Consider the following 23,170-nt stretch of genomic DNA (forward strand, 5'->3'; position numbering starts at 1 on the left):
AAAGTATAAACAGTCTCTATACCAAAAGACAATGTAAGTAAAAGAATCTGCACAATGACTCGAGTGTAATAGACAACTCAATACTAATTGTGAGTTCTTTTGTCTCCTTCCTCCTCATTCCCGCTCTTGACTTGACGTAGAGAGAGGGAATTTGCGACCTCTGACACTGTAATCATATCCTTCAGATGATCCCATACCTCCAAATTCCAAGTATCATCTGTAGATATAGGCTCTCTAGAGCACTTCTGCTCATATTGTGATTAAATACCAGACAAAGATTAAGCCCTGAAAAAAGGAATGAAAATGCCATTTCTCTGATGGACCAAAGGAGAAGAGGACAGGTACAAATAAGTAATTATCTCATCGTAGGAACTTGTGCATAAATTAGTTAACACTAAAAAATGAATTGAAAGTATTATTGGCTGTAAAATGTCTTACTCTGGTGGATGTGCTAGGAGTATGTAGGAAGGCTATTTTAGATTTCTATGAGATGAATACAGTGACTATTTGGAATGAGCTTAAACTGAAGTTCCCCAGACTTTCTGATCAGTACTGCTTAAGAATAGACTGTGGTGAACAACCAAACCATTACTTGATTGATGTTCATTTATCCTCTTCTTTCCTATGTACCCTCACTTCAGATGCAAACCAAAACACTGTTATATGGATATGATATGGGCATAAAAGACCCATGGAAATCACACAGGGCTAAGGAAGTTTTTTTGAGTATAAATAAGTTTTTACATATACTTTTTAAATGTGTGATATTTCTCACAATCTACCCATCAGATCAATAGATATTTAATATGCATCTGTTACATACCAGGCTCTGGGTCTAATGCTAAAAGAGATACAAAGATAAGTAAGATGTGGCTTTCACCCTAGAGGAAGTCAGTATCTCTTGAGATAAACTTGTAAACGATCAACTATAATAAATGTGATCATTCTATAATATAGGCAAACAAATTGCTATGAGAATAGATATTAAAGAATAATTAAGTTTATTTAGATTTGAGCTCGCAAAAGACTTTAGAAAAAAGATCCATTTAAAACGAGTCTTCGAAAATGAGTAGGAATTCTATAAGCAGAGAAGTGTTGGGCTGCATTAAGATTAGCTGAGGTGCAGGAAGCATCTTTTAAAGCAAGGAGGTATGAACATGTCAAGGCAAGAACAGTTAGGCCCCTGTGGCTGAAGCATAAGTTGGCTAGGGAGGAATCAGACGTAAGTTTAGAAACACAGCCTCGGGCCTATCCTCATTCCATCCTCATTGTCACTTTTTAAAAGATCATAAAAATTTAAACAATATCCTGAACAATGAAAAGATCTTAAGCAAGGAAATCACATAATGAGATTGATATTTTACAAAGACAACTGAAGCAGCAGTGTGGAAATCGATTAAATGGCGACTGGAATCAGGAAGGTCAGTTTGGAGGTGATTGTAACACTGCAGGCAGGCGATGCTAAGTCCCAAACTCTGATGTGACAATGAGGATGGAAAAAAGGAGTAATATGTGACATTTAAGGCTTGGTGACCAACTGAATGTTGGAGGAAAATAAATGGAAAGATTTATTCATTCAACAAATATTTCTTGAAACTTTTCTGTGTATGAGACACTATGCTAAGGACTAGGGCAAAGTTTCTCAACTTTGGCACTATTGGCATTTTGGAACAAATAATTATTTGTTGAAGGGAAAGGTGAGCCCTGGTCTGTACATTGTGGGATGTTTAGTAGTATTCCTGGTCTCTACCCACTAAAGGCACATAGCACCCCCTCTCAGTCACAGCTCTCCAAATTGTGTCCAAACATTGCCAAATGTCCCCTGGGGAGCAAAACTGCCACCAGTTGAGAATCACTGAAAGAAGGATCTTTGACTCTGAGAGGCTTATTGTCTAGTAGAGAAATACTTTATGTAAGCATGTATAGGGAAAGGGAAAAGTAGAAAGGAGGAAGTGGTAAATACTTCTTTGGAGATGAGAAGGCATTGAAAAAGTCTCCATAGAGTATGAGACATTTGAGCTGAATCCTTAAAGATGAGCACAGTAGGCAGAGGACAAAAATATGAAAGCAAGATACCATATCAGATATTAGTAGACAGAAGTGTGGGTGCCAGGCTGGATGGCAATGTCATTAACAAAGATGAGAAACAGAGAGACAGGATGCTGAGTTTGTGGGCTCACAGAACAACCAGTAGTTCTTAGAAATGCATATAGAAGTCAGGGACATATATATACACTTAAAAGTCATAAGTATATATTTGATGTTTAAAGCCATGGGACTCAATCATATTCCTTAAGGAGAATGTTTACAGGAAGAAACCTTTGAAAACACCAACATTTAAGTGAGGCCTAGGAAAGAGAAGCATGCAGAATAGATAGGGAAAACAGTAGAAAAGATGAAGGGGAACCAACTTTAATTAATATAGCAAACTTGACAATCACCTAGAACATTTGTCTTCAATCCATCAGAATACCCAGGGATATAAGTCCCTACTTAATTTCATGATTACTTTTCTTGTATTCTTTTGAGTCCACTATAATCCATTAGTTACAGAGGACCAAATTGCTATTGGTAGTGTTACCTATACAATATAACCAATGACTATACTTTTTTTGCTTATTTGTTTATTTATTTATGCAAAAAGTTCATACCATATTATTATTAAGAGAATAATGAAATGAGCACTGTGTTGGATATGGGCAATTAGCATTCACAGCGATTTCAACCTCCTTTAAATGTGCCTTTTATGTTATATATCATGTCATATATATTCTATTACATTAACATCTTAAGCAATTAAAAATACTAAGACAAAAAAATGGCTTCTAAATATTTTATTGGCATTTTTATATCCATAGGAGCAGTTTCAAAACTATATTTTGCAATCCTCTTAAGACTTCATAGAATATTCCAATCATTCCTCCTTTTCTAATATTTACCAAAAGCATAAACATCTTTCCTTTTAAAATCTATTCTTACTTTTGTATTAAAGGATTTTTATAACTATATTATTTTAAATGGGAGAAAAAAGGAAGAACAAAATAATCTAGATTCCAATAACAGGGCTTTGATTATCTTAATTATTTTATATTGGAATTCTGTAACCATTAAAATTTATTTCAAAGGAGATTTATTAGTATGTGGCAAATGTTTATGATATATGGCATAAAAAGACACAAATATACGCAGATTGATCTCAAATTTGTAAAATAAAAATATATATACATACAAAATATTAGAGGAAAAAAGTAAAATATAGCAATGATTCTGGAAGAAAAGATCACAGATTATTTTTATTGTTTTTAAGTTTATATTTTTGTTTTTATTGTTTTACATATTTATATGTTTTCTGTGATGAGCAGGTATTAATTTTATAATCAGGAAAAAATCTAAGCAAGTGACCATGGGTCAACATCATCATTTGTACGTAGAAGGAAGCACTGTTTTTTCATTATTATAAGTGACTAATATTCTAAGAAAAGAGCTACTTTAAAAAATGCACTGTTCCTCAAACATTGGATGAATAGCTGTTCTGTACTAAGTACAGCACTAGGTGCTGAGGATAGAGAGATGGATAAGAGTCAGTCTAGTCCTCCAGGAGCTCCCAAACTAACAGAAAACACACATTTGGTAACATATGCTATTTGGAGAAAGCCCAGTAATCTCCATAGAGCTGTCAGTCCACATAGAGGATTAATAAGTATGTGATGACATATCACATACATACCACAGAGGTATGTATACTAAGGAAAAGCAACCTGTCCAAGTTCCTCTTTTTTGCCCATATGTCAGTCTCTCCTGAATTTGGCTACTAGTTCTCATTCTTTTACTCAGTCCTTTTAAATCTAATGTCTACTGTGTTATCTCAGGATTAGCTAGAGTTTACACTTTGTCCTGTCTTACTTCTAAGATTCAGTTTTTTTCAGCATCTCATCTTACTTGGCCAGCTTGTATATCTGTCTTCTTTCAACTCTTCACAGATAGCTCACAGAGCCCTAGCCCTGAAACACAAATAAACTAACACATACTATAAAACTTAAGTCCAGAATTGGAAAGTTAAAAAAAAATCACCTCTGGTTATATAAGAAATCTTACTCTACATCATGTGCCTGAGAGAATTCTGCTCTTGTGAACCCTAGCTGCACTGATCCCTTATGAATTCTCATAAAGATCACAGGCTTTCCAATCTAGAAGAGACCTTACAGATTCATATTCTAGTCATCTCTCATTTTGAAGGTGACAAAATTAAGGTCCACCAAGATTAAATGACTTGTAACACAACTAGTAAGTGGCTAAATCAAGGATACGAGATGAGTTTCCTAAGAGATGAGCTCTGCCCCACACTACCTGCATCTAGAACTCCCTTTATGCTGACTTCACATTATCCCCTGTGAGAATTTTTGCACACCTGGTCCAGTCTAACTCTCCAGTCTACTCAGAGCTTAAAACAGTCCAGTTGCCAGACAATTGTTTATCTACTTTGAGCCCCAGGGAATGAGGAGTGGGATGAAAGTGAGCTTTGGAATACCACAATAGATTCCAGTGAGTAAAATTCACTTCTCCTGGGTTTTAAAGGCCCCAGGAGCAATAAGTAACTTGGCTTAGTTTTCAATACAAGGTAGATAGGCAGGGAAGAGCAGGCCCAGATACACTATGGGAAATGAGGATAAGAAAGAAATGAGAAAATATCCAAAAAGAAGGTACAAATACCAATATATTCTGCCATCATAGAACATGTATCAGCAGCTGTTGAGACAGATTTACTTCAGTCAAATGGCTAAAAGGGAAAATCTTATAAATGAAATAACATTAAAATATCTGTACATGAGGCAATACAGTCTAATGACTAAAAGCATAAACTCTGGAGTCTAATAGTTGTTCCTGCTTGAACTTGGCCTCTTACTAGTTGTGTAACCCTGAGCAAACTTCCTAATCTCTTGGAGTGTTTTTCACATCTGAAAAAAAATATAGACCTTTTAAGATAGTTGAGAAGGCTTCAAAAGCAAAAAAAATATAAGCTGATGCCTAACACATATTAGTGTATAACATAAGACGACTGAATAAAACTCGTGATTGAAACTATAGAATCCAGACAGGGGTTCCCTAATACCTAAGGGGATTCTACCAGCTATTGACACAGCCTCAGAAAAATCAAAAGTGGTCATCACAGTGGCACTTCCAGAATGGTGCAGTGAAAAACTTGGCAGATCTTCTCCTCTACAAAACATTTAATTGGAAAAAATATTTTTAAAAATCACTTAAAATCTATCAAAATTGTCCTAAGGGCACATAAATGGAGAAACATTCATTCAAGAAAATCTACTAACCCTGAGTTAGAATAATAAGAGTCTGTAGCATTTTATCCATAACCTGTTTCCTTCTCCCATTCCCAGCTCCATGTTACAGTAACTCTTTATGGGCATTCTGCTGTAAGATGGCTGTGTCTCCATCCCTCTAGCCAGCCCCTACTCATATAATGGAAACGTGACCCCAAGTGTAGCTACCAAAAACACTGGGCCTCTGACCACACCTATCTCAGCTCACTCACAGGCAGAGGCTCCACACTGGAAGAGGCAAGCTGAGAAGACCAGGAGTTACCACCCTTCCTGCCTGATGCCTGCTAGGGATACCACTCTTGAAGAAGCAAGCCACTATCACTGTGCCTACCTCCTGAACATAGTACAGAGGCTCTCCCAGGGAAGAGGCAAGCAAGGATGATAAAGTTTCCCAGTTATTACCTGGGGGGTAGTGACTTTGTTTGCAGCAAAATAGAGAATTCCATACATAAGGGTATTGTTAAAACTAATGGAGAGCTTAGTAGAAAGCAATCAAGTGGATGCTGATAGCTTCATGATAACGCCAGCAAAAAGCAAAATGGCAGAACATTCAAAAGTTTATCAGAAAGAACCATAGAAAGAAATAAGCAAGAAAAGCCCTCCTGGCATCATAGTAAACCCTAGTGGTTAGAAAGGCTATGAATATGTTCCTACTCAAGAACAATAAAAACAAAACATAGGTCATATTTGAAAACATTTCCCAAGTTGCACATAGGTCTACCAAACAAAGGGCAGAAGCCTCACTGGCACAAGAGGCTTACCACAACCTTTGACCAAAAACTGGGTGAAATATAAGCTATTCCAGGGGAAATTATAATATAATCCAGGGGAAATTATAATTAAGTCAGGCTTAATATAAAATCACATGCATCCTAAAAGACTGGAAGACAATGTGAATGCCCAAGGCTGTGCCCTCTCAAGATTAATTGGAGAGGGAACTTCCAAGCTACTAGGCCTTGGCTGATCTTGGGGCAAAATGTAAACTCCCTAAGTTTTAATAACAGCCCCCAAGCCACATAGATACCCAACTGTAAAGGGTAAAAATATAATTAGCTAAGAAAACCTAAGCACATCTTTCAACCAATTAAGTGGCTTATGCGGACCTGGGGGTGACTCCTAGGGAGCTGAATTAAAAGTAAAAATATAAGAAAATAAAAACGCTCTGAATAGGAACATCAAAATTCATATACTGTGGAAAAGAAACAGACTTCACAGAGTCAACACAATCAAATCATTAAACAAATAAAGGACAAAACAAAGAACAGAAAGAATATCAGTCTCTATCATATACTGTACATATATGTACAGTATATGTACATATATATACATGTATATATATATATGTATATATATATACATATACATGTATATATACATGTAGCTGAAAACTGAAGATTTTTAAATAATATGTTCTAGCAATTCTAGATACGGATTCTTCTCCATTTTCTTCCCCCACCCAGCTACATATATATACATGTAGCTGAAAACTGAAGATTTTAAGTTATTTTATGCTATATTTAAGATGAAAAGACAGGAAAAAAAAGCAGGCAATAGAAACTGCTTTTGAGGGGGCCCAGCTATAGGGGACATATCAAGCAAAGACTTCAAAGCAGCTATTATATTATGTTCAAGGGACTAAAAGAAACCATATTTAAAGAATTAAAGGAAATATGATGACAATATTTCATCAAATAGAGAATACTGATAAAGAGATAGAAATTATAAAAAACAAACCAAATGGAAATTATGGAGTTGTAAAGGATAATAACTAAGAAGAAAAAATTCAGTAGAGGGAGTTCACTAGTATATTTGAGCTAGTAGAAGAAATAATCAATGAACTCGATGATAGACTGATACAGGTTATACAATCTAAAGAATGGAGAGGTGGGGAAAAGGGAGACAAAGAGCCCAAGAGAAATGTGGAACACCTTTAAGTGAACCAACATACTCACTATGAAAGTACCAGAAGGAGAAAAGAATGATACAAAAGGGATGAGCAGGGAGCAGAAAAAAATAATCATAAATAGCTGAAAACTTCCCAAACTAATAAAAAATATTAATCTACACATTCATGAAGCTCAACAATCTCTAAGCAGGATTAAAACAAATATCTACACTTAGATACATCAAAGTCAAAATGCTGAAAACCAAAAATAAAGAGAAAATCTTGAAATCAGTAAAAGCAAAATGACTCATCAAATACAAGGGAATCCCAATAACATTTACAGCTGATATCTCATCAGAAACAATGGAGGCTAGAAGACAATGGGCAAATTGAAAGTGCTGAAAGTAAAAAACTGTCAACCAAGAATCTCACATCCAGTAAAACTATGTTTCAAAAATGAAAATTAAATAAAGAAATAAAGATAGAAGAAGCTTAGAGAATTTTCTGCTAGCCGACCTGCTTTGAAAACAAAATCTAAAGAGAGTTCTTCAAGTTGAAAGAAAGTGACACCAAACGGTAATGGGGATCCCCATCCACACAAAAATAAAAATAATTAGAAGGGAATACTATAAATAACTGTATGCCAAAAATTATATAACTTAGATTAAAATGAATAAATTCCCAGAAAGACATAAACTTCTATAACTGACTTAAGAAGAAACAGAAAGTCTGAATAGATCTATAACAAGGAAAAATATTGAATTAATAATTAATAATCTTCCCACTAAGAGGAGTTCAAGACCAGATGACTTCACTGGTGAATTATACCATAAACATAGAGAAATAACATCAATCTTTCACAAACTCTTCCAAAGGAAAAAAGACAAGGTTAATAGTTTCTGATTGAATCTTTGATACCAAACCAAAGATAGCGCAAAAAAGTAAAACTATAGACCAACATCCCTTATTAATACAGATGTAAAACTACTCAATAAAATACTAGCAAACTGCATTTGGTAACACGTAAAAAAGATTATGTACCATAACCAAGTGGGATTTATACCGGAATGCAAGGTTGGTTTAGCATCTAAAATTGAAGTATACCCAAATCGATGGTGAAATAACGGTATTTTCAACAGATGATGTTGAGACAGCTGAATAACCAAATGCAAAAAACCAAGGAAGTTGGATTCTTACCTCCCACAATATACAAAAAGTAACTCTAAAATTCATAGAATAAAATATAGGAATAAACCTTTGTGACCTTGGTTTAGGCAATGGTTTCTGAAATATAACAACTGAAACACAACTAATAAAAGAAAATTTAGATAAACTGTACTAAATCAAAATTAAATAATTTTCTGCAGTAAATATTACCATTAATAAAACAAAAAGTCAAACAACAGAATGGGAGACAACATTAGTAAATCATATATCTGATAACGGACATGTATCCAAAATACATGAAGAGCTTTTATAAAAGAATAATAAAAATTCAAAAAAACTCAATAATAAAAATTGGTCAAAGGATTTGAGTATATATTTCCCCAAAGAAGATATACCAATGGCCAATAAGAATTTGGAAGGATGCTCAACATCATTAGTCATTACAGAAATGCAAATCAAAACCCAAAAAGACATCACTTTACACCCACTAGGATAGATACAACTGAAAAGACAGATAATAACTAGTCTTGGTAAGTATGTGTAAAAAAATTAGAATACATTAGTGGAAATGTGAAACAGTGCAGGCACCTTGAAAAACAATTTGGTAGTTCTTCAAGAAGTTAAATGTAGTTACTATATGACCCAGCAATTCTACCCCATGGCATATACCCAAGAGAAATTAAAACATATATCATACAAAAACTTATGCATGAATGTTTATAGCAGTGTTAGTCATAATAGGCAAACGGTAGGAAAAAACAAGTATCCACGAACTGACGAATGGATAAATAAAATGTGGTATATCTGTAATATGTAACATTATTCAGCAATAAAAATGAATTAAGTACTATACATGCTATAACATGGATGAACCTGAAAAACATGAAAGAAAGCAGCCACAAAAGACCTCATAGTGTATTATTCTCTTCAGGTGAAATATCCAGAATAGGCAAATCTATAAAGATAGAAAACAAATTAGTGGTTGTGTAGGGCTTAGGAGGGTGGTGGGGGAGGAATGCAGAATGATTGCTAATGAATATGGAGTTTCTTTTGGGGCTAATGAAAATGGTCGACAGGTTGTGGTGGTGGTTGCACATCTCTGTGAATATATTAAAAACCACTGAGTTGTAAATTTTAAATGAGTAAATACAATGATATGTAAATTATAACTCAATAAGAAAAAATTTTAAATTACCATCCACTTCTCTAGCAGGGCATTAGAGGTTTAATGTTTCTAAAAACTTTTTAGAGAAGGTCAGCTAGTTTCTATAAACTAGTTCCTCTGCCATAGGAAAATAGTGTATGAATAGATTCAAGACTAACAGACAGCTTACTGCTGTCTGGTTATATATCTCTGATCTAGGCATTTACGTTATCTAACGAAACTGAGCCAGCGTGGTGATAAGTAAAAGTATAACTACCCTGGATAATTCCTTACATTAGTGGCTTCAGGTTCAGTAAAAATAATTAAATCAATTCAATGTGCAAGGCTTTGTTCTCTAATTCATTAATTCTAAGAAATTCTGCACATTAAGGGCACTTGAAAGAAATCATAGTTTTCTATACTATTAACATATATCTCGACTTTCTACAGAATAATACTAATGTCTTAACATAGAAATTATCAAGTGATAGGGCTGATAAGTATCATAGACCAATACCTGTATATTCTTCATTTAAAAAATGACCCTACACAATTACCTTTCTTTAAGAAAAGAAACAGAAGGAAGAAAAGAAGAACAGGAAGAAGGAAGAAAAAGAAAAAACATATAACAGTAGTGAACTCATTAAGCCAATGGAATGGAAAACAATTACACCCTGAACAACCCCAATCCCATCTGATCTCGGAAGCTAGGCAGGGTTGGGCTTGGTTAGTACTTGGCTGGAGACCACCTAGGAAGAGCAGGTATTGTAGGCATAAAAATTTTTTTAAATAAAAAATAAATAAAAATAAAACAATTAAATTTTCCTTCTTATCACCCAAATTATAATACAAATCATGTATACCATAATAAACTATGTCATAGGACATTAGTTTTATAAAATACACAGCAAATTGACTTGAAAAGACAAAGGATACCTTCTGGAGGCGTCCCAATGCTGCTGCCAAGGCCCAAAATAGCCATCTTGTGCATTCTCGGCTCCAGCATCATAGCAGATTCTTCTCCCCTTTCCCAGTGAGGTATTTTAACTGGCTCCAGGTGGACATTCTCCAGCCCATCTTCCTTCAGGTTTTGGTACATGATTTGGATGGCTTTTTCTAGGCTCTTGGAGCCACTCAACCTGGGTCCAACAGTATCAACCAGAAGTGCCAGTCGCTCATAAGACCTGTTCTGGGCTTTACCATAAACAGCAAGGTTTATTATTGCTTTAGCAACATCTCCATAGTGGGCTATTTCTTCTTTTATTTCTTGAAAAGTCCTCTGAGAGCTGTCATGCCTGTATGTAGCTTTTCCGGAGTTCAGGGGTAAAAGGTGAACACCAGCAAATATGAAGAGAAGGAACTTCATTTTTTTCCAGTTAGTTTTCTTCCTAAAAGAATCTATATAAATAAGAAATAAGAAACATGTTTTAGGGGGAAATAATTTCATAGCTATCTGTCCATAACCCAGGGACTGCTTTCCAAACAGGATTCCCCTTCCCTTCTTACCCATTGCCCAACTTCTACCATCAAATTCAGGCACCATAACCCCCAGGAATAAATAAGTAAAGATGCAGTGATTGGCCTTATTAATAAAGCAGCATTTATTATCATCATAGAATCATGTTACTTTGTAATTATGTTTAAAATATACTAAAAGATTAAAATAAGATAACTAGAAAAGAGAAAGAAATGGTGGTAGCAAAGATAGGGCTAGGACAGTTATTTGCTGCCCCTCCCTCTAAATAGAGTATCATTCACATGAGTTTTACTGACATGCTTTCCTTTTCCTCTTCACCTACTGAGCTCATACTTTGAGGCCCTTTCAGATGTCATCTTTTCTTGGTGCTTTCCCTAACTGGCCCCCCTCCACATTTAATCCTCACAAGAACTCTATTATGACTTCCATTTTATAAATGGGGATCCGGGAGTAGCGAGAAATTAAGTAATTTACAAAGGCTTTCTAGCTCTAGAGTCTCTGCTCTAAACAATGCTACTCAAAGTATGGTTTGTGGACCAAAGCCAGTCCATAACTGTTTTTCACTAGTCTACAATAGATAAATACAGAGATTAAGAGTAAACATATCCAGTTCCATGTAATGCAGTAGCCAATAGCCTCATGTGGTTGTATTAATTTAAATTAAATTAAATATTCCATTTCTTAGTCATACTAGCCACATTCAAATGCTCAGTAGCCACCTGTGGCTAGTGGCTATCAGACTGGGAGCACAAACAGAACATTTCTATCATCATAAAAAGTTCTATTGGATAGCACTTGTTTAGACACCTGTACAGACAATTAACAGAGTAACTGTACATTTATCAAATCTAACAATTAAAAAATGTTGCTTATCTTTTTGTCTCTTGTATTTCACTTTTCTAATTCACTGCTATTTACAAAATTATCAGTCTGCAACAAATTCAAAATTTTAAAAACTGGTCTTTCACCACAAATAATTAGAGTAGCACAGCCATAAACTACTATAATAAAATGATAGATTCAAAATACAGGCAGCATAAAAGGCCTTTCAAAACATGGCTCCAACAACTATTTCAACCTCATCTCTCCACCGATCCCTCTAGAGTGCATACATTCATTCCTCTCTCTGTCTCTCTCTCTCCTCTCTCTCTCTCTCTCTCTCTCTCTCTCTCTCTCTCTCTCTCTCTCATCTCTGTCTGTCTCTGTCTCTGTCTCTCTCTCACACACCCCTAAGTTTCTAGATACCAAGCACCTGAAATATGACTAGTCTAAATTAGATGTTTTGTAAGTGTGAAATATTTTTAAAATCAAATACTTCATTTTTAAGAATGGAAAAACCACATAAATATTTCAGATGTATTGAATTAAATACATTATTATGAATTTCACCTGTTTCTTTTTAATATGGTTATTAGAAAATTTTAACTTACATATTTATGTTTATATTGGACAGTAATGCTCTAGCTGTATTGAACTTGACACTGTTCTTCAAAGAGCCAGGACCTTTCATAACTATCGGTCTCTATGTAAGTTTATTCTCCTTTACTGCAAAGCCCTTTTTTACCCTACTCTTCTTCTGGCAAATGTCTCTACATCTTCTTTAACGAGACTGCTTTAAAAATCAGTTCTTCTGTGGAGTCTCATCAAACAACACACCAGAGTTACATGTACCATTTTCTCCGTTTTAACCATAATTAAATATACTATCAACTAAATCTGTCTCTCCTACTCTCAAAGTCAAAAAGAGTAACTGTACTCATATATAAACACTCAATACATTTTTTTTTTATTTAAGAATGAATGAGGCTTTAATCTCTCTAGTTCTCAGCTTCCCTAGGGTATGAAGCTTTGAGAATAAAAACCTGCTATCATACTTAAAATAATTTTTTTAAATTATGAAAACTATACATTGCTGCTGCTTTCCTTTTTATTATAACTATTTACATGCATAGGTTCTTGGTTTCTATAGTCATCATAATGATGCTTGTTTTTAAAAGCTAAATTTTATTAAGCAATCAAAATATTTCACCAGATTGCAATTTATTCTGAAAGTACATTTTTCCAATGTAGTATTGGTGCAAAAAAAAAAAAAACAGTTAATAAGCCATCTATCAATTAAGACTAACCACAAGTATCTACTTCTCATTAAAAATTCTCTAAGCTTTCTGCAAATGTTCATTAACAATTCCACAATACATTTCTAGTGATGGATTAGAACTATACAATGACAGCATTGTGGAGACACAAGAGAGCTTAATCCATACCCTTATTTTCTTAGAAATTTAATCAAGGCCTTTGTTGTGATTCCCAGGCAGCAAATAAACTAGCAACTACAATCAACCAGATAAGTGGAGCAACTAGCACAGACTTCCTGGAGGATTAAGAATTGTCTTCTTATAGGAGGATTAAGAGTGTATGCATTTACATATAATAGAAATCCAATGAAGGGTATCCAACCACAGTCTGGAAGCAAATAAGAATAATAAAATACATGTACTCAAACAGACTCATACATAGAGTTGCATGGGGAACACAAGAGAAGGACAAAGGGGATCATGAAAAGCTATAGAGAAGACATATCTCAAGATAGCCTCAAGGAATGGCTGAGAAGATGGAATAATATATCTCCCAGAGATCACCGGAACATCATCCTTAGGTCATATTCTAGTTAAAAGATATGTATGGCAAATAACAGTGAATAAGTCTATCATCATTACATTTTTTTGCACATATGACAATTGATAATGGATAATATGCCGCTTTGATAATAATACTTAATGCCTCCTAAATGATCAGTTAAATTAATTTTGACACTAAAAAATTATATAATTACTTTAAACAGAAACTGATATCCGTGTTGTTCTGAATATCTTAACTACACTATATCTTCAAATCCCACAAATGCAATAAATGCTTATTTTTAAAAAGTAGGTTAATTTAAATGATGGTTTGTTACCTTTTAATGGATCGGTTTTTCCCTTAGTATGATATCAGTACTTTAGAAAGTTTACTAATATTGAAGGCACAAAAACATGAACTATATGAGAAATCACCTAGAACATTTGACACAGTAAATATTAAATGCATGTTAGTTGATTGCGAAACTGGATTTCCCTGGAATACAATCTGAAAATTACTGATGTAATTCTTAGCTAGAATGCATAATTATATATCTCTCCAACAGAGTACTACAAGAATCTTTTATTATTGTTTTTAGAAAAGTATACTAGGTCTAACTAAGACATGTTTTCATTTATAAATAGTAGAAAATAATAATTATTACTAATAGTCTACATTTGAAGAGGTAACAAAAATGAAACAAAATAATGCTATATCACATTTCACTTAAAAACCCTGCAAAATATAATGTGTAATTTGAAAACAGATTTATAATAAAAATTAAAATAGTGAAGTATACAGACAGAATAAGGCCAAATAAAGAAAAATAATTCCCTCCTAATCCACAAATTTAAGGTTACTAAACATAAAAAAACTCCTTCTAGACCTACACAAATCCAAATAAAAAGGGTGATCAAAGGAACCAGTTTATTTGTATGAAAGGACTAAAAACATTAGCCTTCCTCAATGTAAAAAGACATAGGCCAAATGTAGAAAGACTCTGGTTTATAAAGTCAAGAAGGGTTTGGATAAGATGAGTATAGATTTGCTACCAGATCCTTTCATATTAGTAATAGGGGATAGCCCTAGTAGTTCAGAGCTTATTTTAGGAAAATAAAAATGTATAATTTTTGCAGTGAGTGATAAACGTGTAAACAGTTTACCTAAAGAAAAGAGAAGACTGTATAAAATCATGAATAATACAGTCATTGAAGCTGAACACTTTTCAATCTACCACAAAGCACTGCCACCACACTGACCCAAGTGAAGGTCTCCATGGGATCACCAGGAAGGTTTGCCAGTCTGAAGAACTATTAGTCTGCCCTTGGCTCAGAAACACGAATATCCCTGTACAGTCATTTTGGGCAAATAAAATTAAGCAAGCTACAGTACTAATTTTCCATAGTTTGCAAAGGGAACAAATAATTCTGTGGTGGTCAACAAAGACAAATAGTATTATTCATCTCAAACACTTCTTCTTTATTCATTATAAAAGATATTTTGTTTGGATCATAACTTCATCTTTCCATTCATTTAACAAAAAGTTACTGAGCACATACTAGGCACTGAAGACACAAATATATAGGATAATATCCACACCCTCGAAGAGCTGCCAAGTATAATAGGGACAAAGATAATGTGAAAACCCCTATAACTGAGGTAGTTGCAAGGTTCAGTGAAAACGGAGGGGAAGAGGGGATTAGGAAGACATATGCTCGAACTGAGATGTGAAGGGTAGGCAGTTTATGATGGGCATGTGAAGAAGGTGGGAGTGGTACTGAAGAAAAGGTAACTTGACAGAGAAAACAATCCATGCAGAGACACAGAGGCCCCTGGAGAAAATAGCAAGTAGCTCGATAAGTGGGGGAAACAGTGGAAGATACAACAATAATAGGAAGGTATTATTTCCCAGGGTTAGACTTAAAAGGTATACTGTGTGATATACAACATACATGGAGCAAAATGCCCTAAGGTGCTCCAACAATGGACACAACGAACGTTTGCCACCCCTCATGAAGTCAGCAAAGGAAAAAAAGTTTCGTTCTGATCTTTACTAGCCCCCCATGTCCCTAGCACAGAGAATTCACCTAGATGCCACATCAAGACAAGCACAACATGTGAAGTACCTCAAAATCTCCAAACAAGCCACTACTTATTATATATCTGGTTATTCCTTGGAATTTTCATAGAGGGAAAAATAACCCATGCTTACAAAAGACACTCAAGATCTTCTGTTTAAAATCCCTAAAATACTAACAAACCAAATGACAAAAAAAAAAAAAAATCTAGTGCACTCTGGAGCAATTATATGACATTTGAAATGTCTAAACTTAAACCGCACTACGGTTTTTAGAAATACTCTTCATTCTTATACACAAAAGGTTCAAGTCATTGTTCCTTACTTGAATTCAAACTATGGAAATATTAAATGTTACACTTTTCAAAAATCTTAAACAACTATTTTTAAAACCCATACTGTATCATGCCTTTGAATTCAGAAATGTATATATATTCAAAGGTGATTTTGAAGCATTATTTGAAAAAGGCTTACTTTTTATATATTGTCTTCACAATCCATAGTTACATTAACTTTTTCACAAAAAAAAAGATAAAATTCTTTATAATGTCATTTTCATTCTTTTCTGCTTAAATCTGGAAGCAAACTAAAGCGAAACCAACTTTTCTCCTACTATGAAATATATTCTCTCTAATAATAGCTTCATATTTTGAGGAAACAAACATAACCCTTTGCTTCTATTTCTAAACATTTTTCCTAAATATTATTGTTTGAAAAGGTCTCAGGCTATGATAGAAATGCCAGAGTGAATAGGCTAAGTGAAGTGGAAAGGGACACTGAAAAGAATGTGCTGAAAGACAGAAGGAATAAGATTTAGGAACTGAGATTTTTATTGACTTTTTATTGTGTCACTTTTTCTTCTAAAGACTGAATATACCACTTACATGAAAACTTAAATATTTCTCCTAAACCTGCCATTGTTGAACAGAATTTACCAATACAAACTTAACTCTCAGTCTTCAGCCTAGTGTGTAGCACATACAAAGATCAGAAACACTAAATCCTAACACAGACACTGACTGGCCCACTGAAGTTCACTTCCCAAGCCCTAACTCTCCTGTATTTATAATAATTAGCCCTGCAACCATCTAAGGAAGACTTGTTTCTTTATTAAATTCAAAGTTAAAATAATACTGGGATTCTATTTTCCAAAGCTTATATTCCAATTATTCATTCAGTCATTCAAGAAAGCTCACTGAGAACTTACTATACAACCAGGAACTGTGCAAAATTTGACGAAGATAAAAAAATAAGCAAGACTTGGTTCATACTATTAGCAGTCACTGTTAATTACCTATTCAATATTGATTTTCTCTTTTTTATTTTTTGCTAACCAAACCCAAATTTTCTTTGGAGTACAAAGTTTCTAGCCCCGTTAATCCAAGCCAATGGTCGTCAGTATGGATGGTACTATCCTGGGAGGCATTTTGAATGGGGGTGGGAGGCACTTTGGGTTGTCATAAGAGTATGTGGGTCCTACTAGTAATTAGTTGGAAGATGCCAGGGACCCCAGCCATACTGCTGTGTGGGCGACAATCTCGAGTACTAAGAACTCTTCTACATTTCACACTAACTTTTCAACTATGAAAAACCTATCATCTGAGCTTTGAACCTAACTCTATTGTACATACGAATATATACAAATAAAAAGCTTTTGTACAGTTTTAATGCAAATGACTTTTTAAAGAAACAACTACCGCGTATATTAGGAAGGACTATGCTGTAGTTTTGTTCAGAACTTTACCAAGAGCTACTCATCATTTCAGTAAAACACCAATGCCCATGCTGCTTCTGGTACTGGAAACACCATCACCATATCCCTGGGCCAGTCTGCATTTATTGCTGTCACATTCACCATGCAAACATGACTACTTCATTATGTTACCTAGTGCTATCGTGCCTTGGAGTTTACATTTTGAAATACTTTGTTAAAAATTACTTTCCTTTAATTTCTCCTTTATATTACAATTAGGATAGCAGACTGATTTTTTTTGAAAATATACATCAACAGATTATTTGTGATGTTTTATTCAGGATAATAAAGCAGACATTATAAATTATTTGGTTTTTTTTTAAAGAGTCATTGCATCTAATAAGATGGAAACTAGTGAGTTAAGTGAATTTAACAATTCTCTTCCTTACTCTTACAGCCAATCTTCCAGCCAGGGGAGGCCATGTGACCCAGATCTACCCAGAGAGACCCAAACAAAAGCAGCTGACAAGAAAGTGGTCACAATTCTACAGCTGAATGAGCCACTCTGTAACCATGAAGACAAGTACGAGAACTGGTCCTGACATCACTGAGCAGCTGAACCAATACCAGCACCACCAATTTGTCTGTTATATGAAAAAATATATACTCCATTTGTTTTCAGTCACCATTAGTTGGATTTTCTGTTCCTTGCAGCTGTGAATACATTTCCAACTGTTATATTATTTTAGGGGCTTCTTGGGGATCCATAATTAAATATATTGTTTATACTAATTAACACCATAAGCAAGGCCTAGGATCTGGCACAAGGTCTACCTAGACTTCCCACATGCACATAAATATTAAACATCAAACACCAAACTCAGAATCTTCCTTTCAAACCTGATCTTCCCTTTATGTCAGTGAGTTAGAAACTACAGTGTTACTGAATTCTTTGTCTCTCAGGAAAACAGGTGAATTGTTAGCAAATCCTGCCTGTAATTCCACCTCCAAATTCTTTCTTAACTTCCCTCCTTTCCACCGTTACCATTACTTCCCTGACTCAGAACCTCATTATCCTTCATTTGAAACACTCCCTCACACATCTCCCTGCTCTAAACTCAGGTCCACTTCCAATCTATATTCTATATTGCCTCCAGATTTATCTTAAATCCAAATTAAATGACTTCTTTGCTTCTAACATGTTTCCTCATTTATTGTCAGTGTTATGGGTATGGTGTTCACAATCATTCCCTGTTGCTCCCCCACCTTTACACTGCAGCCCCAATAGGCAATTTATTGGTCCTTGAAGTTATACCTCTCTGCTTTTGCTCATGCTGTTCTCTCTGCCCAAAATGCCCTTTCATCCTTTCTCCATTTGGAGAAGTCACAGTCCTGATATAAGGTCCAGTTCATTGGTCTTCAACTCCTGGGCAGAACAATTTGCTGCCTTTTCAATAGCGCATTGTATGCTACATGTTTTTGTGTCTGTCACCCTGCTATCCATCACTTAATAGTGATAATATTTTACTTTTATAAAATTCAACAAGCATGTTCTCTGCAAGGAATGTGTTTTATTTGTTTTGTATGCTAAGCAAATAGCACAATACCTAGCAATAAATATTTATAGAATAAATGAATAAATTCATCAAACAAGTAGTTACATTTCACAACAGAAGTAGAAGGCTCTGTTCATCACTTGAATGATTACTTCTTCATATACACAAGTTCCTTTCATAAAGGGAGTCAAGAGACCTAGGACTTGGTCCTGGCTGTCCCTCTCCAGATGCATGACCTTGAACAATTTGTGTGAAGTCTCTCTTTAAGTGTAAAATAAGGAGTTGCATTTCAGCTCTACATTCTATTATAGATTTTCTTAAAGAGTTAATCAGTTACACTTTTCCTTATATTCCATATTAGCATCTGACTTAATCACTTTATAACAAACTATTAATTAGTTCATATATAAAAATCACTACTCAGTCTACCATTTGGTTTCCTCCTAGTAGCCAACTGAAATTGAACTCACAAAGGTCAAAAAAAAATGCCTTGTTTCTAAATCCAATGAAAACATTTCATTTTCCATCATAGTTGACATATGAAATATGTAACATTGTGGACAGTCTCTCATTTTCAAAACACTCTTCTTCTTATATCTCTGCTCTCCTTCCCAATTTTTTTGTAGGGTCCCTTTCCTCCATATACCTTTTAAAGTTTATTATTTCCTAGGGCTCTCACTTGACTCTCTTCTCCTACTACACATTCTAACCATCAAGGTCATTCACTCCAAGGCTTCATTTATCATCTACAGCATGAGCTATCTAGAGGTTAACAAGCTCCCTTAGTTTAGATGCACATAGACACCTCAAATTCAACGTATCCAAACCCTTCTTATGACTTTTCCTCTAGATTCTGCTCTTCTCTCCAAACTCTTGATGTGTAGCGTTTGCACCAACCCATCGTCTGGACCATTTGGGACATCTCACTCTCTTTTAACTCTTCAGCCATTTAATCACTGTTATCCAATTTAACTCCTAAAAAGTACTCAAACCCATCTTTCTCCTCTAAATCTTCCTTATCACCTGGTTTCTGGCCATATTACCTTAACTTGAGCTACCACAGCAATCTCCTAACTGATCTCTGTCTCTAGCCTCCTTCTCTCCTGTATATTCTTTTTGCTACAGTGGTTATCTGTCTTCAAAATACTTATATTCAAGTCCACTAAACTGTGGACTTGATGTATGCAAGGACTGTGTAGAATACATCTTTGAACCTCTAGGATCTAGGACTGACCCAGCATTTAGTAGTTACTCAATGAACACAGGCAGGAAATATAGGAGGTGATGCCTGAATTAGTTTTGGAAGATTCTAAGAGCTAGCAGGCATGTGGGTTGGTGATGAGGAGTAAATGTACATTCCAGAATAAAGAATGGCTCTTCTCTATATATAATTCAAAGGAAAGTGCTGAATATATTTCATGTGCTTAGTAAATACATACTGTCTTGAGCTGAATCTTTCTGTATAAGCAGATAATTCCCAGATACAGGACCACTTCTTAATGGCATCCACCTAATTTACTGCTTTTCAGAGTAAGCATTCAGACTGATATGTTTTCTAGTATCTATTTTTCACACAACAGGGGACAGGAGGGAAAGACAGAAAAAAAAGAAAAGACCAGGCAAGAACATTTCTCCCACTGCAACTTCAACTCCACTTGCTATTTTAACAAAATGCTATAAAGTTTGAAATACTTAGACAGTCCCACCTAGTAAAAACTGGTGAAATCTGAATAAAGTCTATAGATTATATCAATTGCAATTTCCTGGTTTTTATATAATATAGCTATATAGATGTTACCATTGGGGAAAGCTGGGTAAAGGAAAGACACAACAGATTCTCTCTGTTATTTTTGCAATAATCCTGTGAGTCTATAATTGTTTAAAAATAAGAAGTTAAAAAGAAAAATAACTCCTACCTACCTGGACTTTTTTTAAAGTTCAAATATTTTTTTAATATTGTAACGTTTATACTTCTGGGGGAGGGGGGAGCAAAAATCACACAGCAGTGAGCCACAGAGGAATCACACAGAAGTGATTTCTATTTGTTAGAATCAGATTCCAGCATAGGGAGAGGAGTGTCGCAGGCCCACCTCTCCTACCATCTTGGACTAGGATTCGCCTGTATTCAACAACTTCATCATTATATTTCCTAAGAGCTATGTAAAGGAGGCTTTATTTCAAATGTATCTGCCACTTAACATGTTACCCTGAATAAGGTATGGGCATTGTAGAGACAAGGGATGATGACTTAAGGAAGGAGGTAAATCCTGACTACTGGGAAAGAAGACAGTGTATGATATTCTTTTCTTTCCCCATTGGCTATGGTAGTTAGTACAGTGACATCAGGTTAGCAAGGTGATGAGAGCAGGGCAAATGGTACACTGACCGAGAATCCCCTTTCCTGGAGGAATCACAGGAGCTCTGGGGTTGGGAGGTATGGGGATGACAATCTGCTGGGAGAGGCCCACCAATAGACCCTTCTCCTCACACTGAGTCACACATGGCCCCACCCTACAGATGTCAAGTGACCGTCTCTCATCCCTCCTCAACCCATCAGCCAGTGAGCAGTTTACCAGTGAGCAGTTCTGAGTTTACCTCCTACGAATATTAATTGGGTTCACTTTACTAATCCTTTTTTCAGATTTCTTTATCCCTTTCAAGTTTCTTGAGTATATAAAACAATGAAATCTAAATTCCTACTGTTCAAAAGTAGACACCTTTGTCATACAGCTGAATGTAAATGACTTTTGACCTACATCATGATGGGACAGAGGGAAATAAATATGAAGATCCCTTACATGCTGCTTAAGTGAAACAATATGATTAAAATTCCAGTAAATGAAATCAACCATGAACTCTAGGACAAACTTTGTATTCTTGGCTTGCAAAATCTGTATTGATATTCAGAGGATATGAGACAGCTCTCAGTCCCTTGGTTAGCTGAGGATTCCAGGCTGACCATGAAGATGGATGCTCTTGAGAACAAGTATCTACGATCTATGCCTCTGTCACATGCTCACACACCTGCAATCAGCAGCCATACCAAGCTCATATAGTCAATAAAAGCACAGATAAATCATGAATAATGCAGTTTACACCCTTTGGGAACAAATACAAAGTAGGTAACCCTAGACATTAGCAATTCTGAGGTCCTACAATCTAAAAGAACTAAAAAAAAGGATGAAAGGAAATGGGATTCTAGCCTCGTAAAGTCCTAATTTTCTAGGACTTGAACCTCTAACTTAAGAGTAATAGGAAGTGCTTTATTTCTGACAGTAAAACCAGTGAAGCATTTGTCTTCGATCTGGTGATATTACAGGGCACAGAAGCCTCTTCCAGAGGCAGGGGAGAGAATATGGCTTCCCTACAATCATACAAAGTGCAGAAGTCTTCCAAAGATTCAGCAAAGTACAGAATAGTATAAAGCTAGAGATATATAGATTTAATTACCATTTGCTAATAATGGTTACAGTAAGTCAACTGTACTAATGTGTTTTTATTGCTAAACAGCATGCTTCCCCCATGCATCTTCCCCTGAACTGGTTAAAAACAAGTTCCAAGGAATACTCTGGTAGAGATACTAGTAATTTCCTTCAGAACATGCCTTTCTGTTTCCCTCACTTAAGCCAGGCTCCCCCATTCCATAAACAAAGAAGCAGAAAGACCTTCAGTGAATCTTGCTGCAAACACAGTTATTACAGCCCAAGTCAGGCAGGTCTGTTCAGCAAGTCACTTACTGCAAAATTTGCTGTTAAACTTGTCAAACAGACATATATGAAAATGCTGCTTCACTAAACAACTATTAAGTTTCATGAGCTTAAAAAAAATACCATCTAGCTATATACTGTTAACTCAACAGAGATTCACCATTCAGTTTTAAAATCTGATATGTGGGTAGACTTTTCCCCAAACCCTAACATTTGCTCTCTGCCACATAGCACCATTAGCAAACATGGGCTGAGAGCACACACTCATTCTTTCAACAGTGTGTGCTTAGGAGCACACAGCATCTGTTGCTTCAGGCTCTTGCACAGGAAAAAGAGCACTTCTCAATGGTGTTGAAGGGAAATTAATGCATTAAATCCTCTCTGTCCCAATGGTCAGACATTAATCAAAGGTGAAAAAGAAAAGAGTCAAGCCAAATATATTCACAGTAATGGAGCTAAAACAATTATTCAAAGTGCTTAATCAGTCAATGTAAAATAAAACCATCCTA

The 23,170-nt window shown here is 35.2% G+C and overlaps 1 protein-coding gene across 5 annotated transcripts in view; it reads right to left on the bottom strand.

Annotated features, from left to right (window-relative positions):
- Positions 1-23,170, bottom strand: part of CPQ (carboxypeptidase Q) — a 432,637-nt gene that overhangs the window by 314,300 nt on the left and 95,167 nt on the right. For 4 of the 5 annotated variants that reach the window (XM_039853812.1, XM_039853811.1, XM_039853810.1 and 1 more), the window contains exon 2: positions 10,469-10,930. In XM_039853812.1, coding sequence (XP_039709746.1) covers positions 10,469-10,898 — 430 coding nt within the window. In that variant the 5' untranslated portion in view covers positions 10,899-10,930. Of the gene's footprint in view, positions 1-10,468; positions 10,931-23,170 lie in introns of those variants that run through there. The other variant, XM_039853809.1, reaches the window with a different exon arrangement.

The sequence above is a fragment of the Pteropus medius genome, unplaced genomic scaffold (assembly GCF_902729225.1).
Source record: "Pteropus medius unplaced genomic scaffold, Ma_sr-lr_union100, whole genome shotgun sequence".
Lineage (NCBI taxonomy): Eukaryota > Metazoa > Chordata > Mammalia > Chiroptera > Pteropodidae > Pteropus > Pteropus medius.